General features: G+C 37.0%; 1 protein-coding gene across 50 annotated transcripts in view; it reads left to right on the top strand.

Moving 5' to 3' along the window:
- Positions 1-12,788, top strand: part of LOC104013993 (erbin-like) — a 120,739-nt gene extending 107,951 nt beyond the window's left edge. For 41 of the 50 annotated variants that reach the window (XM_087762545.1, XM_087762553.1, XM_087762554.1 and 38 more), the window contains 5 exons: positions 426-551; positions 2,321-2,500; positions 3,682-3,774; positions 4,365-4,439; positions 7,798-12,788. In XM_087762545.1, coding sequence (XP_087618671.1) covers positions 426-551; positions 2,321-2,500; positions 3,682-3,774; positions 4,365-4,439; positions 7,798-7,905 — 582 coding nt within the window. In that variant the 3' untranslated portion in view covers positions 7,906-12,788. Of the gene's footprint in view, positions 1-425; positions 552-767; positions 1,001-2,092; positions 2,252-2,320; positions 2,501-3,681; positions 3,775-4,364; positions 4,440-7,797 lie in introns of those variants that run through there. The other 9 variants (XM_087762529.1, XM_087762519.1, XM_087762552.1 and 6 more) reach the window with 6 other exon arrangements.
- The last annotated feature ends 307 nt before the right edge of the window (positions 12,789-13,095 follow it).

Raw genomic sequence — 13,095 nt, 5'->3', positions numbered from 1 at the left:
AAGATACTTTAGGCATTCAAGAAAATTTTGTCGTTTGTAAGAAAATGTGAGGAAATGACTCCTTAAATCTGAGCATCCTGAGTGATGTTATGGTATCCATAGTGAGCAGGATAAAGTCAACAGAAGACTTTTTAACCATGTGACTCCTTGAATAGGCAGTCTTTAGCATTTGTTGACTTCTCTTATCAATGTGTTGGTGAACAAAGAAACCTCTGCAGTTGCTAGTTTTTGTAAATATCCAGCAATATTTTATGGGTGTGGTGTCTTGGCTAGTAAGATTTTTCTACATAAACAACGTACTAGTTAATCAAAGAAGATAAAGAATGATAAAGCCCTTAAAATGTTTTATTCTGGGCTGCTTATGAGAATTTTTTAATTTGAATAATATGAAGATGATGTTCTTTACTGCTCCATTCTGTTTAAAGCAGGCTTCTACTCCAGGAGACCAATGCCAGGATGAGGTATTCATTTCAGGACAGCAGAATTGCTCATCTGCCACGCTTAGTCTCAAAGATATTCCTCTGGACAGCATGAAGAAAATAGCTGTGCAGGTAATTATCTACATGACACCATGGATAGGATATATTTATTATTATTTGTAGAAACATATGCTGGGATACCAGTTGGAACTGGGGATTCTTTAAAATGTGAAACAGGATTTGACTTTCACCCAGGTATTGAAGGTGGCGTAACTGAAATAGCATCCTCTTTTTGGAAGACAAAATAGTTAACTTATATGAAGAGGGATAGTTTTCATTTTTCTTCAGCAGGGGCTTTGAAAGAAGAAATTTGCAGCAAAAGACATAATTGCAAGTGGAAATTGGAATCTGGCAGATGATTTCAGGAAATCAAATTGAAGCTGATTAAACCTTTTAAAGATCAAACTTGAAATCCGTTGTGATGAAATTCTGATGATAAACTAGAATTTGTAGGAGACATTCTGTATTCATCTCTAAGGACCGTCTATACAGGCAGGACTTACTACAATGAAACTAAATGGATGCTTGTAAGTTATTATGATGCAGCAATCTATTTTCTTTTTATAACTTCAGTAATTTCAGTTGCATTTCTACAGACAGTGGATATTGGGAATTTGCATAGTTGTTGATACATGTTGCCTATGTAAACTCTACCTCTGGCAACGCAACAAAAAATAGTTTTCCTGTCATGCTTTAGATTTTCAGAAAAGGCTGTAGAAAATCATGTAAATTTAATACATCTGATCTGTAAATAAGCTAAAAAAATTACACGCACACATTACCATTTCTCAGAATCGTTTTGGCATAAAAATCTCAACATAATAGGTTCTGATACGTGTCCATTCACATAGCATGGTTAAAGGTTGAAATTTGCACACTTCATTTATTTATAATATTGAGAAATAGAGTATTTTAATATTCTTGTATCCTATAACTAGTGGGATAATGGTGGTAGGCAGAAAAACCTGTAACTCAAGACTGTAGCATTTTTTGAATATGGGAATCATACAGATGGATGAGTGACTACTTAGGCTGGGTAAGAGCATGAGGCATATGGGTGAGGAGGGGAAAAGGCTGCCCATCTCAACGCAGAGCTGCAGAGCTGAACAGTAACCCTGAGGCTTGAAACGTTGTCATCTCCAGCATCATTCTTAGTGAAATGGTTTGAATGCATTGTATGTCTTTACAGTTGTGTACCTTACTGCTGTTTGTCATCATTATACCTATCAAATCAATGACATGTTTTAACAAAATAACATTTATTGGAAATATCATTACAGTTTTCATATTAAAATCTTGAGCTTGTATGTGAATTTGCTCAGGTTTTCTTGTGAAGTAGTCACCAAAAGATGCTCAGAGAGCATATAATTTCTGTCTGCTAGCTGCGTGGGATTCTTATTTTGTGTATGATCTACTGGGAACTGTTACAAAAATCTCTGAATTTTATGCAATAAAAGTGCAAGCTATAATGATATCAACCAAGTGTCAATACTGTCAGTTGCACTGCCAGAAAATAATGATTGAGATAACTCAGTGAAGCAAGTGCTAAAAGCAAAGACCTTGTCTAGTCTGTTCTAGTAGATGAGCACTCAAGGTAAGTTTTTGTTTTTCAGATTTTTTTTTTCTCAGGAGGTCAAAGCTGATGAATATAATGAAAATTGAGTGCAATTGTACATGATCCAGAAGAGTAGTTTTAGTAATGTTCCTAGAATTAAAAGCAGTCAAGCATGACAAATATCGAAATAACAAAGGAGGAATTGAGGATTGCTGCTTATAAAATGTATGACATTGAGTATTCATGTTTTATTCCGATACCTTTGACAAATGGACAAATGTGCCAGCCTCAAAGACCTCAGGCAAACTACAGCCAAGTCCATCATCTCCCTCCTCAATCATCAGTAGCAAGACATCAGTCTAGAGAACAATTAATTGATTATCTGATGTTGAAAGTTGCCCACCAACCTCCCTATACCCAGTCTCAGTGTTCCCCCAGACAAAGCCACGAATTGGCAAAGCAAGAGGTAAGGATAAAATCTAACTTGAATATATGACATCTGTCTGTCAGTGACAGTGGATTGCTATATTGTTTTCATTTATTACTGTTTCTCTGTAGATGGTGACAGAAATCATATAGGAATTTATCTCCAGCAGAAGACAATGTTATCTCAGTGCAGTTCTACTACTGAAATCACGTTCCTTCTAGTTTTGAGCTCTTTTTCCTTTTAATGTGAACATTTTTAGAGAAATGCGGTAGTTTCTTAACAGAATGTACCAGAAAGTTATGCTTGCATCTTTATACTGAGATAGAAATTTATTTCTTGACTGCATTTATTGATCACCAACTAATTATTGATGTAGTAACTGAAAAAAATACGAAGTAGCAGTACAACTTAGAGTACTTTGCATCTATTCATTGCTATCCAGAATGGTTCAAAAACCTGCAAATGTAGAAGTGTGCAGCCCTAAACAAAAAACAGGATTAAAAAAAAAAGTGTAAGCATCTGATGCATGCCTGATAATTATCAGTTTTATTTATGATAGACAGATGTGGGTAAGAAATTCTTATACAATTTAATGGCTCTTTCATTGTGGGCAACTTTCTGTTCTTGGACACAGGATGTTTCCTCTGTATAGTTTTGTTTTTTTGAGAAAATACTGAGAGCTATGTTTTCATTCTATGCTAGAATGAGAACGTCCACTTTTTGTGTAAAATACGTTTTCTAGTCAACTCTTCTGGCAAGAGAAAGGGGAGACAGTGTTGGCTATGTAGAACTTAAAGTGAAAGTAGGAACTAGGTTTGATTTTTAAAATTCAGCTAAAAGTAGCAAAGAAATAAGAACAACAAATTCTTTCATATGAACATATTTATTTGCTGGGGGCATTAAATTCATTTACACAATATCTAAATATCTCTGAATTTAAAGCCTACATGGACTACTATGATTATAATCATAGTGATATTGGAGTAAAACTTTTGTACACCGATACAAGATGCTGTTGTATTGGAATCTTGATCTGAATTAATATTATGAGATATACTCTCTTGAATTGTGATAAATGGGTTTTCTTGATTTTTTTTTTTGTTGTTTTGTTTTGTTTTAAAAGCTTTTGTTCAGCTGAATTCCTTAATAATAATTTCATTATGGTAGCTTTGGATGCAAATTTTCAGCCAGTTCTTCTAACTTTGGTTGTAACTATTTAGATTCGAGTGAGAATTGACAAGGATCCAGAACTTGGATTTAGTATATCGGGAGGAGTTGGTGGTAGAGGGAATCCATTCAGACCTGAAGATGATGTGAGTATTTTATACTAATGCATCTTAAAATCATTCTGATCAATTTTTTTTTCTAGTCTTTACTAAATTAAAAAATATGTATATCCCCCAAACCCAAGCCACTAAATTCCAGGGCTTGATGGGAGAAAATTGAGGACAAATTATTATGGAAAATCAAGGTGGTAGGTGACCACTGTGGTCACATGAAAACACAGAGGATTATTCTGGCTGAGTTTCTTGCACCGTTCTAGATATCAGTCAAGAGATTTGAGATAGTGAATTATGGAGTTTACAATTAGGAAGCCTCTTAGAACATGATTTAGCCTACAGCCTTATTTCTGGTGGTTGATAATTCATCTTGACATGTACATCTGACAGATTAAACAAAGGCAGATCAAAATTTGCCCTTCAGTATTCTTTTAAAGGCAATTCTCCTGCATTTAACATCAGAAAAGGGAAGGTAGTCACAAAAGCCAGTAGATCTGTAGAATAATATCACATTCTCTTCTACTTAGGATGGAAAATTGAGATGTCTTGAATTGCATCTGTTTCATACTACCACAATATTTATTAAATAAGTTGTTAAAAATGTTTTCCACCTCTTTTTCAAGGGTATATTTGTAACCAGAGTGCAACCAGAAGGACCAGCATCTAAGTTGTTGCAGCCTGGAGATAAAATAATTCAGGTACTGTAGTCATCTATTTAACTAACCTGTGTAATATAACAGTTCATTTTTAGTTTGCATCTTTTCTAAGAGCAGAATATTTAATTTTTATATAGATTGCCAGTATCTTTTCCAGAAGCATTCTTATATTCTGGGATGATGCCTTTAGCTTTCTTCCATCTAACATTAGGATAAGTGATACAGGCAGAAGCATTAATCAGTTGGAGTATTTTTCAAATTCTGGACATTTTTCACACTTTTAAAGACAAAACACAGGCCTAATGTTGTCATTCAAGATGGAACGTGAGTGTTTTCATTAGGCTTTACTATCATTCAGTTATTTAACTTGTGGTTATTCACATGCAGTTTTCTGAATAATGCGTTGTCTGAACACCAGCAGTTGCCCCTCACAACCCCTCTCCCCAGCTGCAACTCTTACATCCCCCTCCATCCTGCAGTTCTTGCCAGTCTTTTCTGCCTCTTCCCCAGCTGACAGGCTGGACATGTGCAAGTGCTGGCAGAAGCTACCTCTTGGCTGGCTGATATCTGTCTGGTCACAGCATGTACCTCCTGGCTGCCCCATCTGCTGCAGGCAAGCCAAGTAGATTGCTTCAGGAGCCATGGCTTCTGGGCTGCAGCTGTGCAGTTCTTTTCTGTAGGAAGTCTATACCTTTCAGACCTTTATTGTATCAGATTTGTTTGAAATTTTTCTGATGGGCTCATAAGTTATTTGGGAAGGGGTCAAGGAAATGGACAAAGGGATTATATAAGCCTTACTTTCTTCGGGAAACAGGCTCACAGGACATTTGAACAGTGCTGTAGCCACCCTTAAAGTTGCAGGGCTTGTTAAAAATTATTAATTATTCACCACATTACTAGTTTGAGAATGCTTATAGAGTTAACTCTGCTGCATTTCTGTTTTCTCAAAAAAAAAAAAAAAAAAAGGGAAAAAGAAAAAAACCCCACTATTATCTCAATTAAACCACAGCCTCGTGTGAACTTTCTAAAACAAAGCCAAACTGAACACACATCATAATTCTTCCAATGAAAGAAAAAGTCAACAAGCACACAAGAAAAGGAGGGGGGGGGGGGAGAAAAAAAAAAAAAAACAACCAAAACCAAAAAACCCCCTAACATCAAGTTGTTCCAACTAAAAGATAGCTTGTTTTTGAGCGTGGCAAATAGTTCTGTACTTGTTCTTCCTCATTGGGGCAGAGAAAGCTGGCTTTAAGTCCTAGTTCTCTTACTGATGTAGACAACTTTAAGGAAGGAGGGGAACCCTCCAACACTCCATACAGGAACAAGCAGCATGTTAAACCTTTGAAAATACTGGCAGCATGTTTGTTACATATTTATAGAGTGGAACGTGTGTGAAAGGGTGACTTCAGTTTTAATGGTTTATTCCTGTATTTATGGAATTTCATTTGTCTGTGTGACATAATTTGATAGATTTGTCTGTCCTTTTGTCATGCTGGCGTTCTGCTTGGGTTTTGCTTTTTGTTTAATGAGGAATTCATAGTTTGAAAAAGAGATGAAGTTGCATTTGCATGCTTATACAATTACAGGCTGTTTGATTTCTCATAACTAACAATATTTTTTTTGTATAACAGCACATTCTTTATACTCATAATCCCAGTGACAATATAATGACAGTCCTATTGTCTTGTTGCCACTTAGACATCTGCAGTTTTTGACTGAATATCATCTCTCCCAAAATGACTTTGCTGTGCTTGATTTTGCAATGTTCTCTGTAAAACATACATTAGACACGCATATTATAATGCGTGTCTAATACATATGTCTAAAAAATATTCTACGTGACTAGTGACTTGATAATTGCATGTAAGTCTTAAGATATTGTTGCATATTAGGTTAGGACTAGGACATTCTGTACAGATGATGATTTGGAAGGATTATTGCCACTTTTGCTCTCTGAACAGTCTATACGTAAAACTTTCTCTGCAATCCTAGACAGATTTAAAAATCACTGCCTTTACAACAAAGCTGGTAGCAACAGCAAGTGTTTGGTGATAGGATAAGCAGATGCAACTTGAAAATGGCACAGCTAAGGCGCAGAGCACACGACCGGTTCTCTCTGTTGCTATATAAGGGGCAGTAGCTCGTGGAGAAAGGTGGGATGCACAACTGGAAGCAGTAACAGTTTAAACTGGACAAATCTGTTATTCCGCAAGATTTTACCACCCAGACAGAATGTGAATTTGCAGTATTCACCCTGAGATGAACTGTAACCATGTTTTCCCTGTCTTTTGTAGGCCACTTAGGCTTGCTTGTGTTTGCCAAGCCAAACCTGTCCCAAGAATGACGTTGTTGCTTAGAGTCATAGGAAAATTCAAGCTGGGGGTGACCTCAGGAGGTCTCATGCCCAACCTCCTCCTCAAAGCCAGGGTCAACTAGTAGGTCAGAACAGGTTACTCTGGGATTTATCCAAGAAGGTCTTGGAAAACTTCCAAGGACAAAGACTGCATAACCTCTCAGAGCAGCCTGGTCCACTGCTAGACATGGCAGGGGGATGGGAATTTTCATTACATCCAGTCTGAACTGTGTTCCACAAAGGGGTAGGCTGTTGGGGGTGTGGAATTAGTGTGTCACGATATAATGGTTTTAGTGTTAGTAACAAGTATTCTAAGCTCTTTTCTACTTCCTATTACTACTGTCTCAACTCCCAAGCTATAGTAGCAAGCCTTGTGGTAAGTTGGATCAGTTCCTACCAGATTGCCTGTTTAAATTGTCTGGATTTAATTGCTGAATGATAACATGCTCTCCTTCTTGTGAAATCAGCCCCTCACATGAAAGGTGAGAGTTTCCCTAGATACATACTTCATAAGGAATTAAAGGTACTAGATTTTTGAGGATACAGAGGAACATAGAGGAGAACACCCAAAGCATGGGAAGAAATTGGAGTGCTAGAAAGGGGAGTAAAGGCCTACTAAAATGGCTCCCAATGCTATGAATGTTTTTTGTTGAAGGCTTCAATAGTTTTAATTTATCACAAATGCCATTTCTAGTATTTAAACTGGGATGTATCATTTGTACTGCATTTTCTTTTTTTGATGTGGCTGTATTAAGGCTGATGAATTTGATGTCTGATGTTAATGACTTAAAGTTCAGCTTTTTCTTTTGGTTATTTGCAAATATATTCAATACCTTCAGGGCAGAATTCTTCCAAGGCTAACACAATAGTTTAATTTCTTGTAGCATATAGGTACATGTTCAACTCACATCAACAATGTAATCTGCAAATCTGCAGTGTTTTATTGTCTGCATTCATATAAAATTTGATTATTTTAAACTTAGTTCAAGCTTAAACTAACATGAAATATGAGACAGTCATTTTCCATTTTTAAATTTTCTTTTTTAGGCTAATGGATACAGCTTCATCAATATTGATCATGGACAAGCAGTATCTTTGCTAAAGACCTTTCAGAATGCAGTGGAACTCATCATTGTACGAGAAGTTTCTTCATAAATACTGTGGATCGAGGGGAAAAGCCAACAGGATTCATTGAAAGACTTATGGGAAACTGAATATTTTGCCTAATTTTATACACGAAAGGAACTTGAAAAGAATTATTATCAGAATTTGTCCAGGAAATAAAATCCTGAACTTGTGGTTAAAGGGGGAAAAAACCACTGTATAGAACATTCAAGAAATAATTTTGGAAATTCATATGGTGAATAAACTTGGTTTTAAGCATTATAGCAACTAAGGTAAGGACCACTCCTCCAAGAACAAACCTGTGTTTGTTTTTTGTACAGATGGTGGGTTTATTTTTTGATAATTCATACAAGTTACTAAACTTTGTGCAAGGCTTTGCAAAGCCTTGGTTGTAGCCAATGGACAGATGGCAGGACTGTCTGTCCTGTAGCTGATTATTGCCTTTATTTTTATTCACCAGATATTAATGTGTTATGCTGAAACCACTTCTGTAGATGTGGACAGGAGATATGAAACGTTGGCTTTGCTATGTGCACATTGTGTAGATGAATGGGTAGATGGAAGGTGGTGCTGGTTGGACAGAATAAAGGTCAGGTGAAACAACTATCTGCTATCTAAATCTGGAATCAAGAAAGAAGAAAAAGTGTTTGGTTCTGGAGCGTATGTCTACCAATAGAAAATGCAATAAAAGCTTACGGTATTTTTTTAGGAAGACTGTAACTAGAAATTTGTGACATTCTACAGGATTTGTTCTTAATGTAGTCATTGAATATTCATTTGCCACGTGATTCATGTTTCATTGGGTTTTCTTGCATACAGAATTTTTTCAACTGTACTGTGGAAATGTGCGCAGAGGTTTTTCTCTGCCATGGAAATCCCCAATTTTGTGAAAATGGTGATACTTATCTTTTTATGAAGTACTCCATTTTAACCTTATAGATTTTAAAAATGAAACTGAAATGGCCAGTTTTTAAGGTTGTTGCTTGTAATATATATTTAAACACAAAGTAAATGATGCAGGAAAGGTTATGAAAGTCATCTCGATTTTGTTTGGCCTTTGCGTTGCTTTGTTAATCAAAAAGGAAACCATACGTATGGAGCTAGGTAACCAAAGCAAGCTTGTGAAACTTTGAACAGTGATGGAGAATTGCTGTGGTGAGATGAAGAGCAATGGGAGGGTGTACTTACAACCCACCAGTTCATAATGATGTTTCTTAAAGGGCTGTTCCTACAGGTAACATTAAATGTGAACTAGACACTTCAGAGTCATTAAAGGGTTTCTAACTATATTAATGTAATAGTGATTTACCACAGGCTGCCTTTGTTCCTTATTACTGTATAAAATATTCAATTACGCTTTTATTAATTTTGTTTACCAGAAACATTAACTTTATTTTTCTCTTTCTCCTTTGTAATTGAATAGAGACTGCATAATCTGCAGTGATAATTAATACGCAGTTGTTATAGACCAGAGAAAAGTGCCATAGAAGACCAATAACTGTTTTTAATCAGGGCTAATGATTAGCCTGTCATTGGAGCAATATTCAGTTATTGCAGTTCATTTTTAATTACATATAAGTTGGTAGTTTGAAATGGGTATAAGTTGCTTTTTTCAACCCCTGTGTACAAAAGTAAATGCTTTTAATAAAGCTAGCAAAAACACCAGCCTCCTGTAGCTTTGGGACAATAAACTGGAAGAGAGAGGAATTATACATAGCCAGTGGTAATAAACAGGCAGTACTTAAATAAGTGAACTCCAATATTATTGCACTTCTTTCAAAGATGTTAATTATTGCTTATTGTACTATGTATAGTTCTAATAATTTTAACTGAAACCCTTTAGCAACTCTTTGTATATTTTAATTCTTTTTAGCTGATTTTCGGTAATATTTACATAGGAAATGATTTTTTGATATATTAGCAGGAATGTGCTGTATTTTGATAAAATTCACTTATTTTCTGTGTGCTGTTAGTCTTCAAAGAAAAGAATGAGAAACATAGCTATATAATGGCAGGATTCAGTGTTCCCCTTCTAAGATGTGTTTTGTTGTTTTTTAGTTTCGAATTTTTTTTTAAGTGAAAATGCAAAATGTTCACACTGCCTTTTAAAGGGAATGCATACAGACAAGTCCTAAATTAACTTGGTCTTCTACATAACCTGTATCTTTGGGAAGGGGAAAAGTCCAAAAAGCAGAACTGATTCTTTACTGATCTTGGACTGACTTTGTATACATTTCGCATTACATTTAAATATATCACTGAGGAATTATACTGTATTGTATTTTGCTTTAATGGTAACAGAAGTTTTAAACTTAATTTTCAGACTTACATATCACAGGAAAATTCTACCAAAATCTGTTTGGCTCTGGTAGAATTGTAGGAGGAGAGATTTATAGCAATAAGTTTAGTACTTCTTGTGGAAATAGAATAGTTGGAAGGGACCTAAAACAATCATCTAGTCCAACTGCCTGATCAATTCAGGGCTGACCAAAAGTTAAAGCATGTTGTTAAGGGCATTGTCCAAATGCCTCTTAAACACTGACAGGCTTGGGGCATCGACCACCTCTCTAGGAGGAAGCCTGTTCCAGTGTTTGACCACCCTCTTGGTAAAGAAATGCTTCCTAATGTCCAGTCTAAACCTCCCCTGGTGCAGCTTTGAACCATTCCCATGCATCCTATCACTGGATACCAGGGAGAAGAGCTCAGCACCTCCCTCTCCACTTCCCCTCCTCAGGAGACTGCAGAGAGCAATGAGGTCGCCCCTGAGCCTCCTTTTCTCCAAACTAGACAAACCCAGAGTCCTTAGCTGCTCCTCAGCTGCTCCTCATAGGACATTCCTTCCAGCCCTCTCACCAGCTTTGTTGCCCTCTTCTGGACACATTCAAGGACCTGAACATCCTTCTTAAATTGTGGGGCCCAGAACTGCACACAGTACTCAAGGTGAGTCTGCAGCAACGCTGAATACAGCAGGATAATCACCTCTCTTGACTGGCTGGTTATACTGTGTTTGATGCACCCCAGGATGCGGTTTGCCCTCTTGGCTGCCAGGGCACGCTGCTGACTCATATTGAGCCTGCTGTCAACCAGCACCCCCAGATCCCTTTCTGCAGGGCTGCTCTCCAGCCACTCCTCTCCCAATTTGTACTTGTGCCTGGCATTACTCTGTCCCAGGTGCAGAATCCGGCATTTTGACTTGTTAAATTTCATCCCATTAATCATAGCCCAATGCTCCAATCTATCTCGATCCCTCTGCAAGGTCTCTTGTCCCTCAAGAGAGTCAACAGCACCTCCCAGTTCGGTATCATCAGCAAACTTGCTAATGGTGCATTCAACTCCTGCATCCAGATAGTTGATAAAAAATATTAAACAGAACTGGCCCTAGAATTGAGCCCTGAGGAACCCTGCTGGTGACCAGTCACCAGCCAGATATAGTCCCATTCACTACAGCCCTTGAGCCAGTTCTTCACCCAGCGCTCTGTGAATCTGCTCATCCCACAGTTGGAGAACTTGTCCAGAAGGATTCTGTGAGGGACAGTATCAAAAGCCTTACTAAAATTCAAAATAAACTACATCTACTGCCTTCCCTTCATCCACTAGGTGACCTTGTCATAGAAGGTAACCTTATCATAGAAGGATATCAAATTAGTTAAACAGGACTTTCCCTTTGTGAACCCATGTTGACTGTGCCTGATGATTGCATTGTTCTTTAAATGCCTTTCAATAGCACCTGGTATGATCTGCTCCATAATTTTTCCAGGAACTGAGGTTAGACTAACAGGTCTGTAGTTTCCTGGGTCTTCCCTCAAGCCCTTCTTGTAAATTGGAATAACATTGGCTAGCTTCCAGTCAGCAGGGACCTCCCCAGACTCCCAAGACCTTTGGTAGATGATCGAGAGGGGTCCTGCTGTAACATGCGCTAGCTCCTTCAGTACTCTGGGATGAGGCCCCATGGACTTGTGACCATTCAGCTGATACAGCTGGTCCCTTACAATTTCAGTGTCCACAAATGGAAAGTCACTGTTCCCACACTTGTGGTCCTCCGACTCAGGGAACCAGGCAGCCCAAGGTCTATCAGTAGTATTAAAGACTGAAAAGAAAAAAAAAAAAAAAAAAAATTGAATGCCTCTGCTTTTTCTTCATCCCTATTTGTCTAGTGACCATCTTCAACAAGTATTGGTCCAATGTTTTCTTTAAGACCTCCTCTTGCTATTAACATACTTAAAAAATATAAATACTTGGCCAAAGCTTGTCTTCAGTAAATTAGCAAATTAACTATCTAATAAAACATGGATTATTCAGTAAACATTGGAGTTTTCAGTGGTTTGAAATGTGTTTGTTCCTTCAGTGTCTGTGTGTAAAGGTAAACACATGTCAAACTAGATGATTTTGCAGAGAGTGGGAGAAAGATGTCTCCTGAACTAGTCCAGCCAGGATTCAGCAGGAGGAGAGACAATATTGTTACTTTTCATTTTGAATGCATCTTAAACTACATTTTGAATAGAATAAAATCCATCAGCAGCCTAAGTTACTCAGTATGGCAACGAGTTGATGCAAACTCTGTTAATTCTTTCTATTCTTAATAGGTCATTAAAGAATCAGTTCAACTGATATAATGAAAAGATGAAGTCTCCTGCATATTTATTATGTAAATATTTTTGAGTTTCTTTTTTGGACTGGAGTTAAAAAATGTGTATATACTTGAAAGCATTCTATGAACACAAACATAGCAATAAGCAACACACAGAATCAAACCTTTATGATTATTTTGGTTTTGTTTAGAAATATTACCTTGTCAACAGCTATGAAATGTTTTTATTGATCAGCATTTATTCAACATTCCATATTTTTGTATATAATTAGACTGTTTCTGAGGTAACACATGGAGAATAGATAATAAACTAATGCTCTTTAAAGCTCTGTGTAATTGATTTCTTTAACTTATAGGAAATTCTCCATAACATGATTTTATTCTTCTGTAGTTTCTGTAGACCGTAGTCCTCTATCAATATCCATTAGGAAAGGCTTATTTGTGTTTCTGGCTCCATGCATCTCGGTGCCCAGGGGTCTGCTCTAGCTGATTTCATTGCAAGACCAAGTTATTCAGAAAAAATACCTTTGTGAATAACCCGATCTTGCAATGAAATCAGCTAGAGCAGCCAGTGGCTGCTCTCCTGAAGAGATGAGTAGTCTTTGTCTGATGCAAATTAAGAAGTTTCAATA

This window comes from Nipponia nippon, unplaced genomic scaffold (assembly GCF_047370975.1).
Source record: "Nipponia nippon isolate SJK-2023a ecotype South Korea unplaced genomic scaffold, ASM4737097v1 scaffold_26, whole genome shotgun sequence".
Classification (NCBI taxonomy): domain Eukaryota; kingdom Metazoa; phylum Chordata; class Aves; order Pelecaniformes; family Threskiornithidae; genus Nipponia; species Nipponia nippon.
Note: the sequence above shows the minus strand (reverse complement) of the source record. Positions and strands in the feature narration are given on the sequence as shown.